General features: G+C 44.1%; 1 protein-coding gene across 1 annotated transcript in view; it reads right to left on the bottom strand.

Annotated features, from left to right (window-relative positions):
* The window catches only part of LOC119978346, a 439,995-nt gene that overhangs the window by 112,538 nt on the left and 312,749 nt on the right, over positions 1-14,708 (bottom strand). Inside the window, exons 46-49 of the mRNA XM_038819919.1 lie at positions 11,776-11,907; positions 11,295-11,444; positions 5,640-5,756; positions 1,137-1,347 (exon numbers count right to left, since the gene is read on the bottom strand). Coding sequence (XP_038675847.1) covers positions 1,137-1,347; positions 5,640-5,756; positions 11,295-11,444; positions 11,776-11,907 — 610 coding nt within the window. The remainder of the gene's footprint in view (positions 1-1,136; positions 1,348-5,639; positions 5,757-11,294; positions 11,445-11,775; positions 11,908-14,708) is intronic.

Below are 14,708 nucleotides of genomic sequence, written 5' to 3' on the forward strand. Positions count from 1 at the left end.
TGAGGGGAAGCTTTTTTACCCAGAGGGAGGTGACGGTCTGGAATACATTGCTTGGGAGGGTGGTAGAGGCGGGTTGCCTCACATCCTTTAAAAAGTACCTGGATGAGCACTTGGCATGTCTTAACATTCAAGGCTATGGGCCAAGTGCTGGCAATGGGATTAGGTAGGCAGGTCAGTTGTTTTTCATGCATCGGGGCAGACTCAATGGGCCGATGGGCCTCTTTTGCGCTGTATTATTTGGTGATCCTGTGATACTGCATTCTACTGTACTGTAGCATTCTCATGCCATCCTAAGCCCATATTGAATGAAAATCACAACTTATGTTCAATCAGGAGTCATTTTGTACTGTGCAACCGTATCTAATAGAAACAGAATTCATTCTGCCCAAATTAATTCGGAAATAAAATCTTGTGGTGGATACAAAAGACTTTCTCAAAGTATCTGGCTGGACCTGAACCTGTGTCCCATAATTGAGACGTCTGTGTTTAATAGTATCCATTTAGGTATGATATCTGGCAAATATGGATGTGTTGATGGTGTGTTATTGTTCACTCAGGGGGTCTTGAGTGGCGATGGCACTTTTATATACATGTTGTAGTTTGGAGCTACGGATAGATAGAGGCTTTGATTTTCTTTCTATCACATGACTACCCAGGAATCTCTCCTGCTCTTACCGCCTGCCTTTGGGGTGCACTGGGAGGATTCACAGGCTGATAATCAACCTGCTTGTGGTTTGGCCTTGTCATGAGTGCACATTCCCTGGCTATCAAACCCTGGAGTGGGCCTTGAACCTGGAGCTTCTGACTCTGAGGCAGGAACACTACCCACTGTGCCACAGACCTCTCATGGTTGGCTGAAAACACTCAAAGACCTTGTGAAGATCTTTCTCCAAAAGATAACAACCTCACACTTCCTGATCGGTCAACAAGTGTAGCCATTGCTTTAAAAAATGTAAACAACTTGGCAGTGATCTTACTGACATTAACTGAAAAAACTGCTAATATCTATGATACCAAATGGCTACCTCCTGATTCCATTTCCTCTGTTCCTAACCTAAATGGGCAGAGCTAGTAAGAAAATTTCTTTTTAGCAATTAGGGCAATGCTATGAATTTGGAAACAAACGTAAGCCTTACCTGTTCTTTGTGCAATTAAAACAAGAACAATCTCCTTTGGATAACCCGCAGTCGCTAAACTTTCACTAGTGTGACTGTTCTTGAGGATTAACTTCAGATGTTCATCATTTGAGTAAGTGTTGAATGCATATGAAATGGACTTTTCACCATCCACAATGATTTGAACAGATCCCTCAAGATTAGGAGTCAGGCCTTGGATATCTGCCTTTACCTGAAATGAAAGAAGATGTCTCCATTTAGGGACAAATACTATTCTCCACCAAAAGGGTGGACAGGTGCCCAGCTAACCATCCTTGACCTTTGTTATTTTTAAGCCACAGTGAAAAGATACACAATAATAATCTTTATTTATAATAATCTTCATTGGTGACACAAGTAGGCTGACATTAACACTGCAATGAAGTTACTGTGAAAATCCCCCAGTCGCTACATTCCGGCGCCTGTTCGAATTCATGGAGAGAGAATTCAGAATGTCCAATTTACCCAACTAGCATGGGCGGGATTCTCTGATACATGGACTATGTGTTCAGGCCGGCATCAAACGGGAGTGTTGCATGCCGGCGTCAACTGTCGTTTTGGGGCTTGATTCTCCCGTCCACATGGAGGCTAGCGCGGGCGTTGCGGGAAGCGCGGGGGCGCAGCCTCAGAGACGCGGCGCCACGCAATCGACACAACGCTATGCAATCGACACGGCGCATATAAAGCGACACGAATGGGTTGGGTTGCCATCTGCGTGTCAGCCGTCATGGCGTCTGGGCCGTTGGATCCGGCTTGCCATAGTGGGCCATGGCCGCCCACAGCCTTTGTCACCCTTCTCCAACCCCCCCTCTCCCCCTGGGGCCTCCCCCACACCGCCCGCAGCCACGCCGGCAACCCGGGGCCTCCCCACGCCATCACCCACCTCCTCCCGCAGCGTCAGCCAGCTCAACCGGTTGACACTTTTGTATAGCAGATTAGAACAGTGCTGGCGTGACATCCGGTCACGCCTGCGGGACTTCGGCCCATCCGGGCCGGGGAATTGCTGGGCCACCAGAGAATAGCCGCTGTGACCACTTGCCGCGATTCTCTCTGCGCGGGGCACCATGCGTACGCGCCTTTTGTTTGCGCCTCGGAGAATCGCGTCCCGCGCCAGAGCAACGTGACGTAATTCGCGCGGCCCCCAGGGATTCTCAGACCTGGCGCGGGCTCAGAGAATCCCGCCCCATGTCTTTCGGGACTTGTGGGAGGAAACCGGAACACCCGGAGGAAACCGACGCAGACCCAGGGAGAATGCGCAGACTCCACGCAGTGACCCAAGCCGGGAGTTGAACTTGGGTCCCTGGCACTGTGAAGCACGAGTGCTACCCACTGTGCTACCGTGACACCCAAACTGTGACGTTGACTTGCCCTCAACTCTTCCCTCTCTTCCACAATTCAGCTACTGAAGATGATGTGATAGTCCCGGAACAGCATGTAGTTGAACACTTAGTAATTAAATTAATCAAAAAGTCCTGAGTTCAAATCCCAAGCTATCTTTTACTTGGCAAATTAGATACAGTTTTGAAAAATTGCTCCCCGAAGAATTCCTGGTTGGTTGGCAAGAAGAATTTTTCAGTTGTGGTGGACCACATTTCCTCGGCTGGGGCAGATGACGGCAGAAATCAGGGCAGGACCCATTTATACCAGGTCTACATCCCATTCCGGATGCATTGAGGGTTCCTGAAGTCGTGGGGTGGGTAGTTCTTTTCTCTGGTTCTTGGACTCCAGCATCAGGAATGGAGCTGTGTTCAGTGGCCAGCAGCCCAGTCTCAGTGCTGCTAATGTATTGTACACCTGCAGGGGCACAGTACATCAAAGTGGGCCAAATTGGAGGGGTGGGGATGTGATGCCATACGATTGGTGAAGGCCAGTTTCTGCAAGACTGCTGGCCATAAAGCAATTGGTTGCTTTAAGGAATGCAATCTTTGTACAAGAGAGCCAATCTTCACCCTTCTCTGGACATGGCAGGTCTCCTTGAAGTGGCAGCCTCAGATTATATGCTCAAATCTCTGGAATTTGATTTGAACCCACAACCTTCGGAGGTGAAAGAGAGATATCCATTGCCAGGCACCCATTGACAGGTACCCATTGACAGGTACCTATTGACAGGCACCCATTGACAGGTACCCATTGACAGGCACCCATTGACAGGCACCCATTGACAGGCACCCATTGACAGGTACCCATTGACAGGCACCCATTGACAGGCACCCATTGACAGGCACCCATTGACAGGCACCCATTGACAGGTACCCATTGACAGGCACCCATTGACAGGCACCCATTGACAGTGAGCCATGACCACAACTGAGAAAATGTTTCTAACAAATTAATGTTTAGAATTTCTATGATTTGAAGAATATTTTTTCAGTTTAATATAGAAAAGGTTTCAGATAAAACCATTGCTGCTGATCTCAACAGACCTCCTTCTAGTAGTTGCGGGCAGATTTGAATTTTCTGCCTTGTCAGAATCCTACTGTATTTGTAGCATTGCTCATCCTAGTGTCATTTTGGTAGATTGAGTGGGATTTCCACCTCCGCTGGAATTCTGCTTAAAGTGAAGAAAAACTGTTGCTCACGACTGATTGCAGTCTATTATGAGGAGCTGAAGGTTTGAGAAGTCCTCCCATTGCCGTGCAATTGACTCACTGGAATCCTTTCCATCTGGGTTACTAGAGTGGTGCTGATGGGAAATATCTTAATTAATATCATCCCATCATTAATACTCATTTTGAATATGTCTGCCCATACATAATTACTGAATAACTATCGCCTTCAGTGAAGTCACAATCGAGCAGCAATCATTGAAGAACCATAGAACTGTTCCCCAGTAGATTTTCTAACCTCATCTTGCCAAGATCTAACTGAAATAAGGCAGATTTGAGTAAAATATCTACCCCTGGATGTGCTGCAAATCCTTAGTGATTGCAATTCTTCCAGAAGTACTTTTCAGATCGACTTCTGAGAAGGGGCACAATTGCTCCAGACATTACATAGTGGGAGACATAGAACATAGAACACTACAGCGCAGTACGGGCCCTTCGGCCCTCGATGTTGCGCCGACCTGTGAAAGCATCTGAAGCCTATCTGACCTACACTATTCCATTTTCATCCATATGTCTATCCAGTGACCACTTAAATGCCCTTAAAGTTGGCGAGTCTACTACTGTTGTCTACTACGGTGACATAGTATCGATGTCACTGGACTAGTAATCCAGAGGACCAGGCTAATGCTTTGGGGACACAGGTTCAAATCCCGCCATGGTTGTTGGTGGAATTTAAATTCAATTTATAAAATCTGGAGTATAAAGCTAGCCGCTGTCATGGCAACCAAACTCATTGATTGTCATTCAAAACTCATCTAGGTCAGTAATGTCCTTTAGGGAAGGAAATCAGCTATCCTCACCTTGGTCTGGCCTACATGTGACTCCAGACCCACAGCAATGTGGTTGACTCTTAACTACCCTTTGATTTGGCCCAGCAAGTCACTCAGTTCAAAGGGCAAGAAATGTTGACCTTGTCAGAAACACCCATGTCCCATGAAAAAATAAAGGAAAAAGCATGAAGCATACTGACACACAAAATAACTCGAGCAATTCTTTCCTTAAACAACGCTAAGCATTGTTAAGGGTTTTTAATTCTCTCAGTCAGGGGTAGCCCGCCAGATATTGGAACAATTCACTAAAACATCTATTGTGCTTTGGCATGCCAGCTAATACAATGGCATTAAATTCATGTCTGTTCCAATTCAACATTATTGTTAATTTATTCAAAATAGCACTGATAGAAATGCATTGCTAAACTAAAAATGGCATAAGAGAAAAATAAATCTGGTTTCATATAGCAGCCTTAAATATTATAAACCTTGCTGAGGTAAGCTCTTATATTTAAAACAAGGACTATGCAAGCAACTGCTTGATATGTTGCAGTCCGCATACCGTCACTATTGTTCCATCAGGAACTATATTCATTTAGTTTCAAAATATTTTTTTATTAAGTATTATGTTGTAGATATTTTAAGCCAACCCCCCCACCCCCCCGACTACCCCCTCCCCCATTCTTGACTGTTACAGGAGGTTAACATTAGAGTATAATTTTAAGTATTGTTTAATTCTGGACAAGTTGGTCCCACTAGAAACTAGGCTGAAACTGCCCAAAAGTAATTTGCTCATAGCTTTCAGAAATGGCTAAAGAAGCAGCTTATTAATTTTCCCTTCCATCAGCCAAGACCAGATGCTAAGGCACATCTTGGAGGTAAATAAAACATGGAACCCACCCAACTTCCCTCCCGCTTCTTCTTGGCATTGACATTTATTTGTGTAAAAGATTAAGTTTCTGTAAAAGCTACAATGACTTGTCAATATTATACATCAACATATTTACAAGAAACACATTTCAACGTAAACAGAAGTCTTTTGGTGTACTTTTTGAACAATTAAAAGAACAAGAATGTACAATTATCTCTTACTGAAGACAGTTTCTTACCTGTATATCAGTGTGTTGATTTATGAATAGGGTCTTAAGTATCTCTACATTATGAGTAAGTTTGTAGTTCAATGAAATATGATGTGCCTTGCGAATGAAAGTCAAATCTTCAATTATCTAATGAAAATGAAATGACAATTACAGTAGATTCATCAAAGTTTTTCTTGTTATACATGTTGCAATACATTAGCACAGAGGGCATATCTATGGTACAGCACTTGGTACAATTTGACTGGCGACTTATGCTTGGAAAGTTGAGCAACAAGTTACATCTATATGCTACCGATAAATAGAATTAGGTTGCAGATCAGCCTTCATCATATCAACCTAGAAGGGCTAAATGGCCTACTCTGTTCCTCTGAGTGTATTATGTTCCAATGTTTTTCTATACTTTGTTAATGTCACTTTCCTGTTGCCAACAATTAATATCAGAAACCTTGCCACAAATGTAATTAATACAAAAGTCAATGAAACAAATCACACAATCTTTATTTATTTTCTTCTGTTTTTTGGCATTGTGGTTATATAAGTTAACCTAAGGCTTAAGTCATGGCAGGAGATCCCAGACCCGTGTCATGCTCCTTATGTGCGATGTGGGAGCTCAGGGACACATCCACTGACTCTGGCTCCTTCACGTGCAAGAAGTGCGTCCAGCTGCAGCTCCTGTTAGACCGCTTGACGGCTCCGAGCTGCGGGAAGACTCACGTTGGAGCATCTGCGATGCTGAGGATGTCATGGACAGCACGTTTAGCGAGTTGGCCACACCACTGAAAATTACTGAGGGAGAGAGTAAATGGGTGACCAAAAGACAGAGCAAGAGTAGGAAGGCAGTGCAGGTGTCCCCCGAGGTCATCTCCCTGCAAAACAGATATACCGCTTTGGATAATGTTGAGGGAGATGGCTCACCAGGGGAAGGCAGCAGCAGCCAGGTTCATGGCACCGTCGCTGGCTCTGCTGCACAGAAGGGCAGGAAGATGAATGGCAGGGCTATAGTGATAGGGGACTCAATCGTAAGGGGAATAGACAGGCGGTTTTGTGGACGCAATCGAGACTCCAGGATGGTATGTTGCCTCCCTGGTGCAAGGGTCAAGGATGTCTCGGAGCAGCTGCAGCACATTCTGGGGGGGAGGGGGGGAGGAAGGAGGGTGAACAGCCAGCTGTTGTGGTGCATCTAGGCACCAACGATATAGGTAAAAAATGGGATGAGATCCCACAAGCTGAATTCAGGGAGTTAGGAGGTAAACTAAAAAGCAGGACCTCAAAGGACCTCAGGATTGCTATGTGTGACACGACCTAGTCAGAGTAGGAATGTCAGGATAGTTAGGATGAATGCGTCGCATTAGAGGTGGTGCAAGAGGGAACGATTCAAATTCCTGGGGCATTGGAACCAGGTCTGGGGGAGGTGGGACCAGTACAAACCAGATGGTCTGAACCTGGGCAGGACTGGAACCGATGTCCTGGGGGATGTTTACTAGTGCTGTTGGGGAGGGTTTAAACTAATGTGGCAGTGGTATGGGAACCGATGCAGGAGGTCGGAGGGTAGTAAAACGGGGCCAGAAACAAAAAGCAGTAAGGTGGAAAGTTAAAGGCAGAGAAGCCATGGTCAAAAATCAAAAAGGGCCACAGTACAAGGTACAGTGACGAAGGAGAGTGTGAAAAGGGAGGTGGTTAATGCAGGATTGAGGGTGCTGTACCTAAATGCATGCAGTATACGGAACAAGTTAAATTAGCTTGTTGCGCACGTTGAAATTGGCCTGTACGATATTGCGGGCATCACAGGGACGTGACTGCAAGGGGATCAGGGTTGGAATCTTAATTTCCAAGGACATGTGTCCTATTGAAAGGTCAGGCAGATTGCAAAGGGGGCAGGTTGCATTGTTTGTAAGGAATGAAGTTAAATTGATAGCAAGGGTCAGAAGACATAGAATCTCTGTGGGTAGAGTTGAGGAATCGCAAAGGTAAAACGACTCTGATGGGAGTTATGTACAGGCCCTGAGCAGTACTCAAGATGTGGGGCAGAAAATAAATCAGTTAATAGAAAAGGCATGTAAAAATAGGCAATATTACAATAATCATGGCGCACTTCAATATGCAGGCAGACTGGGAAAATCAGGTTGGTAGTGGATCCCAAGAAAAGGAATTTGTGGAATGTCTAAGATTTTTTTTGGAGCAGCTTGTGACAGAGTCTACTGGGGAACAGGCAATTCTGGATTTGCCGATGTGTAATGAGGCTGACTTGATTAGGAAACTTAGGGTGAAGGAACTCTTAGGGAGCAGTGACCACAATATGATAGAATTTACCCTGCAGTTTGAGAAGGAGAAGCTGCAATCAGATGTAACGGTATTGCAATTAAATAAGAGTAACTACAAAGACATGAGGGAGGAGCTGGCCAGAATTGATTGGAAAAGGAGCCTAGCAGAGAAGACAGTGGAACAGCAATGGCAGGTGTTTTTGGGGGTTATTAGGGAGGCACAACAGAAATTCATCCCAAGGAGGGGGAAACATGCTACGGGCAGGACAAGGCATCCATGGCTGACGAGGGATATCAAGGACAGCATAAAGGCTAAAGAAAAAGCATACAAAGTGGTGAGGATTAGTGTGAAAGTAGAGGACTGGGAAGCCTTTAAAAGCGAGCAGAGGATAACAAAAATGCAATAATGGGGGAGAAGATGAAGTACGAGTGCAAGCTAGCTAGTAATATAAAGGAAGTTAGGAAGAGTTTTTTTCAATATATAAAAGATAAGAGAGAGACAAAAATAGACATTGGACCACAGGAAAATATGCCTGGAGAAGTAATAATAGGAAACAAAGAAATGGCAGACGAACTTTGCACCGGTCTTCACGTTGGAAGACACCAGTGGGATGCCAGAGCTCCAGTAGAACCAGGGGGCAGAGGTTAGTGCAGTGACCATTACTAAGGAGAAATATCTGGGGAAACTGAAAGGTCTGAAGGTGGATAAATCACCTGTACTGAATGGATTACACCCCAGGGTCCTAAAAGAGATAGCTGAGGAAATTGTGGAGGCATTAATGATGATCTTTCAGGAATCACTGGAGGCAGGAAGGGTTCCAGAGGACTGGAAGATAGCTAATGTAACACCACTGTTTAAGAAGGAAGAGAGGCAGAAGATGGGAAATTATAGGCCGGTTAGCCTGACTTCAATCACTGGTAAGATTTGAGAGTCTGTTATTAAAGATGAGATCGCAAAGTACTTAGTCGTGCATGGTAAAATAGGACTGAGTCAGCATGGTTTTGTCAAAGGGAGTTCTTTGAGGAGGTAACAAGGAAGGTAAATAAAGGAAACCCAGTGGACATGATTTATTTAGATTTCCAGAAGGCCTTTGGCAAGTGCCGCATAGGAGACTGTTAAATAAGTTAAAAGCCCATGGTGTTAAGGGTAAGATCCTGCCATGGATAGAGGATTGGCTGACTGGCAGAAGGCAGAGAGTGGGGATAAAGGGTTCTTTTTCAGGATGGCAGCCGGTGACTAGTGGGGCGCCTCAGGGGTCTGTGCTGGGACCACAACTTTTCACAATATACACTAATGATCTGGAAGGAGGAACTGAAGGCACTGTTGCTAAGTTTGCAGATGATACAAAGATCTATCGAGGGACAGGTAGTATTGAGGAAGCAAAGGGGCTGCAAAAGATTTGGACAAGCTAGGAGAGTGGGCAAATGAAACACAATGTGGAAAAGTGTGAGGTTATACACTTCGGAAGGAGGCATTTAGGCAAAGACTATTTTCTAAATGGGGAAATGCTTCGGAAATCAGAAGCACAAAGGGACTTGGGAGTCCTTGTTCATGATTCTCTGAAGGTTAATGGGCAGGTTCAGTCGGCAGTTAAGAATGTTAGCATTCATGTCAAGAGAGCTAGAATACAAGACCAGGGATGTACTTCTGAGGCTGTATAAGGCTCTGATCAGACCGCATTCGGAATATTTTGAGCAGTTTTGGGCCCCGTATCTAAGGAAGGATGTGCTGGCCTTGGAAAGGGTCCAGAGGAGGTTCACAAGAATGATCCCTGGAATGAAAAGCTTTTCATATGAGGAATGGCTGAGGACTCTGCGTCTGTACTCGTTGGAGTTTAGAAGGATGAGGGGGAATCTTATTGAAGCTTACAGGATAATGCGAGGCCTGGATAGAGTGGACGTGGAGAGGATGTTTCCACTTGTAGGAAAAACTAGAACCAGAGGACATCATCTCAGACTAAAGGGACGATCCTTTAAAACAGAGATGAGGAGGAATTTCTTCAGCCAGAGGGTGGTGAATCTGTGGAACTCTTTGCCACAGAAGGCTGTGGAGGCCAAATCACTGAGTGTCTTTAAGACAGAGATAGATAGGTTTTGATTAATAAGGGGATCAGAGGAGAAGGCAGGAGAATGGGGGTGAGAAAATATCAGCCAGGATTGAATGGCGGAACAGACTCGATGGGCCGAGTGGCCTAATTCTGTTCCTATGTCTTATAGGTGACACAGGGATTTGGACGTGCAAACTCCTTGCATGATTTGCATTGGCCTTTTTTACTTAACTTGTTCTGCAAACACCTATCACCCTGATATCCACTGACATTCATTGGCCTGTGAACTTCAAAGTCAAAGGTGTCATCTATAGGTTCCTCCACGGCCTTCTTTCTGTCTCTAATCTTTTTTAGCCCTTCACTCCTGCTCACATCTTCTACTGGTCTATCAGTCTGGTCGACGATGTGAACTCCACTCCCACCACTCGACAATCTTGCTTTGCACTCAAGGACCCGGTCACCGAGCTCCTTTGTGTTGCTTCATTCTTACTGCTCTCGGCTTTTTCAAAATTTATTCTTTAATGGGATGTGGACATCGCTGGAAAGGCCAGCATTTTGTTGCCCCTTCCTAACTGCTCTTGGTTGGCTACAAACTATTAAGCATTTGGAATGTTTTTCCATGGTAAAGCTGCATATAAATGTAACTGTTTCTAATAATGATTTGATGGAGTTACTTGACCTGGGTTGAATTAGTGAGGGTGTGTGGGAGGGATGCAGGGGGGCAGTGGCTGACCATATGGTTCATTTCAAGGGGCACAAAAGGACTGGAAAGACATTTGGATTTGGCAGGGCCAAACTCATTCTCCTAATTCATAACTATTCCATCATGACATCTAATTGCATTTTGAACGTTTTCCAATATTGCTGCCTCTGTTACCTTCCAACACAGATTATTCCAAACATTAGTCACTCCATGAATAAATTAGATTTTCCTGCTGCTTGTTCGAAATTTACTTTTCATTAATTGTTGTTCAACCTTCTTTTGTCATAATTTGAAGAGGTCATCTGTGTCACACTACAAACTGCATTCATGATGAAGAACCATACAGGATGAAGTATTAATTACTCAACTGAGTGAATCACAGTTTAAAATATGCTGCTAAACGTAAAAAAGCAATTCATGTGTCATGCTGAAAGCGGATACCCAGTTGAGGCCTGGTGCTCCAACTAACATAAATTATTTTCAGTAACAAAACAAAAGGATGTGAAGTTATATTTTAATATTAAGTGATGTGATTTGGAAGAGGAGCGGTTATGGATTTACAGATGTGCAAATCTGGTTTAATTTGTCCGTAATCTTTTAGGTAATCTTCTTCGACTACAAGCAGAGAGCGTTTAACATTTTTCGACTTTACCTGCTTGTTATCAACGATAAATCGGATGGACCGCTTATACGTGTCGCCCTGATTCTCAGCTGTTAAAGCCACAACTGTGTTTCCTGGAATTCCAAGCTGTGAGGCGCCATCAATATTGTGGAGCAATGAGGCATTAACTTCATGCTTATTCTTGAAGGGAAGAGAGGTGTCTAAAGTTATCATCGGTTATGCAGGCATTAGGTATTCTATTTTGATTTCGTAGTTCAAAGAATTAAACCACAATGTGTCCAATGGGCAGGAAGAGTCAAATGAGCATGTTTTATTCTGTCAATTGTAATTTTCATAAAGAGATTCTTAATTATCTTTTGCTTAATATGCATTATTATACATAACATTTAAGTAACTATTATCCTGACCACTAATGTATTTTCTCCCTCCGTCTCTTATTCTATTCATTCCACTGTAGGTTAAATAAATGTGCTGTCCATTAGACAAGGTTAAAGCTACACATAGTACTTACAGCACCAGCCTTCAGCGTGATCAGACCTTTTAGTTTAGTTTGGTCAATGTTTATCTGTATCTGTGACTCAAAGTTAACTCCATTTATCACAATATAACCTGACCCATCAATTTTCAGTGGCACGCCGAGATCCTGAAACAGAATAAATTAAATCATTATTTACACGCAAAAAAATATTTTGAGCCCAAAGGACTATTTACAACAGACACATGCTCAAGTGAGCTGACAAAGTGAAATTCATCTTGTTAGTGGCTCTAAATGGACAAAGACTGCGGACATATAATGACAGTGATTTCTGATTAATCAGAAATGCAAGATTTTAAAGTTTAGCTCTGTTGTTTTTTTTCTTATTTGTTCAAGGGATGTTGGGGGTCGCTGGTTCACACAGCATTTATTGTCCATCTCTAATTGCCCCTTGAGAAGGTGGTGGTGAGCTGCCTTCTTGAACTGCAGCAGTCCATGTGGTGTAGGTGCATCCACAGTGCTGTTAGGGAGGGACCCAGTGACAGTGAAGGAACGGAGATATATTTCTAAGTTGGGATGATAAGCGACTTAGAGGGGAACCTCCAAGTGGTGGTGTTCCCATGTTGCTGCTGTACTTGTCCTTCAAGATGGTAGTGGACATGGGTTTGGGAGGTGCCATCTAGGAGTCTTGGTGAGTGATGTAGTGCATCTTGTAGATGGTACAAATTGCTGCCACAGTGCGTTTGTGGTGGAGGCAGTGAATGGTTAAGGTGGTGGATGAGGTGCCAATCAAGTGGGAGTTTTGTCCTGGATGGTGTTGAACTTCTTGAGTGTTACTGGGGCTGTACTCACCTAGGCAACGGGAGAGTATTCCATCACACTCCTGACTTATGTTCAGAACCTTGCTGATGTTAAATGCGAGGGTATCTTAAAAACCAGAAGGGCAACTTGGAACACCGGATCTTACTGGTGTATATTTTAAATTGGTATAATGTGAGAAAGGAACAGTCTTGTCTTGTTGTGATCAATTAATAAAGAATATTTATTAATTTAAAAGAAAACACATAAGAAAAACTATAATACACTACAGCAGTACACCTAACTGCATTAATAGCTCCACACACAGTATTACACAAGGTTCCCCCTTGTTCCCAACAACATATGTTCCCTGTACTTTGAGAAAGTCCCAAACAACATCCAATGTTATATAGCTCAATGGGCTAAATCCAGCATATAGGTACCATCCACAGATTATTTTTTACGTTTAGCAAAGTTGTCTTCAGTATTCAGCGTAGAGATTCTGTTAGAGTTTTGAGTTTTTTAGCAACAGAGTTTCAGCAAAGGCTTGGTTTTGGGAGAGCCTGCTTTCTGCAGTTGGCTGTGGCTACCCTTTCTACCCTCTTCTCTAGTTATCTTCACATGGATACATAATTGTTTCCCCTTTGATGTTACCCACTCTGTGGATCAGGCTATAAGTGCCAATTCCCTTGTCTCTCCACTTTGAAGTCACCTCTTCTGTACACCATTGTTTTCCCATAGTCACTTAGGTAAACATTAATTTGCTCTCAAAAAAAATGCTTCAGACAACTGTACTTATCAGTTCCCCTTTTATCACGTTTCTTTATTTTATATCCCAATTTCATTTTTTAAATCTTGATTTCCCTCAATTCTTAACACTAGTGCATTGCAGATGCTGGGCAGGCTTTGGGGAGTAAGGAGGTGAGTTAGTAGCTGCAGAATTCCCAGCCTATGACTACTCCTGTAGCCACAATATTTATATGGTTGGATCCAGTTCAGTTTCTGGTCAATGATAACCCCAGACTGATGATAATGGCTGAAACTCCTGCAGCAGATAGGACCACAAAATCCTGCCCAGCGATTGTAATCGAAGAGCAATAGTTAGAGTCTTTCTTAGAAATGCCGATCACCTGGCACTTGTGTGGTGCAAATGTTACTTGCCCAAACCGGAATGTTATCCAGGTCTTGCTGGATTTGGACATGGACTGCTTCAGTATCTCAGGAGCCATGAATGGACTGAACATTGTGCATTCATCAGCGAATGACCCCACTTCTAATTTTACGATAGAGGGAAAGCCATTGATGCAGCAGCTGAAGGTGGTTAGGCCTCGTACACTACCTTGAGGAACTCTAGTGTCCTGGGGTAACAACCACAGCCATCTTCCTTTGTGCCACGTAAGACTCCAACCAGTGGGGTGTCCCCCTCCTGGCATGCCCTCCTGCACTCTTCATTGATCACCCGCTTGTGGTAATGGTATATACTGGACTGTGAGGTTACAGACTCGAGTACAATTCCACTCTGCAGATGGCCCACCACACCTCATGATGCCCAGTTTTGAGCTCCTAAACCTGACCTGAGTCTATTCTATTTAGCATGGCAGTAGTACCACACAATATGATGGGAGTGTGAAGATGGGACTTTGTCTCCTCAAGAGCTGAGCTGTGTGCTGGTCAATCCTACCAGTACGGTCTTGGAACATACAGACTGGTGAGGGTGATGCTGAGCATATTTTCCCTCATGTTGGTTCAGTCACCACCTGCCGCAAGCCAGTCAGTCAAAGATGTCCTTCAGGACTTGGACAGCCTGGTCAGTACCGCTGTCACCAAGCCACGCTTGGGAGAATGACATTGGAATCCCCCACGCAGAATACATTCTGTGCCTTTTCCACACTCAGTGGTTCCTTCGGGTGGCATTTATCAATTTGTTCATGGGATGTGGGCATTGCTGGCTGGGCCAGCTTGTATTGCCCATCCCTGAGGGCATTTAAAAGTCAACCACATTGATGTGTGTCTGGCGTCACATATAGGCCAGACCAGATAAGGACGACAGATTTCCTTCCCTAAAGGACATTAGCGAACGAGGTGGGTTTTTATGACAATCGTTTCATGGTCACCTTAGACTTCATATCCAGATTTTTATTGAATTCAAATTTCACCATCTGCCTTTTTAA

Source organism: Scyliorhinus canicula, chromosome 15 (assembly GCF_902713615.1).
Source record: "Scyliorhinus canicula chromosome 15, sScyCan1.1, whole genome shotgun sequence".
Lineage (NCBI taxonomy): Eukaryota > Metazoa > Chordata > Chondrichthyes > Carcharhiniformes > Scyliorhinidae > Scyliorhinus > Scyliorhinus canicula.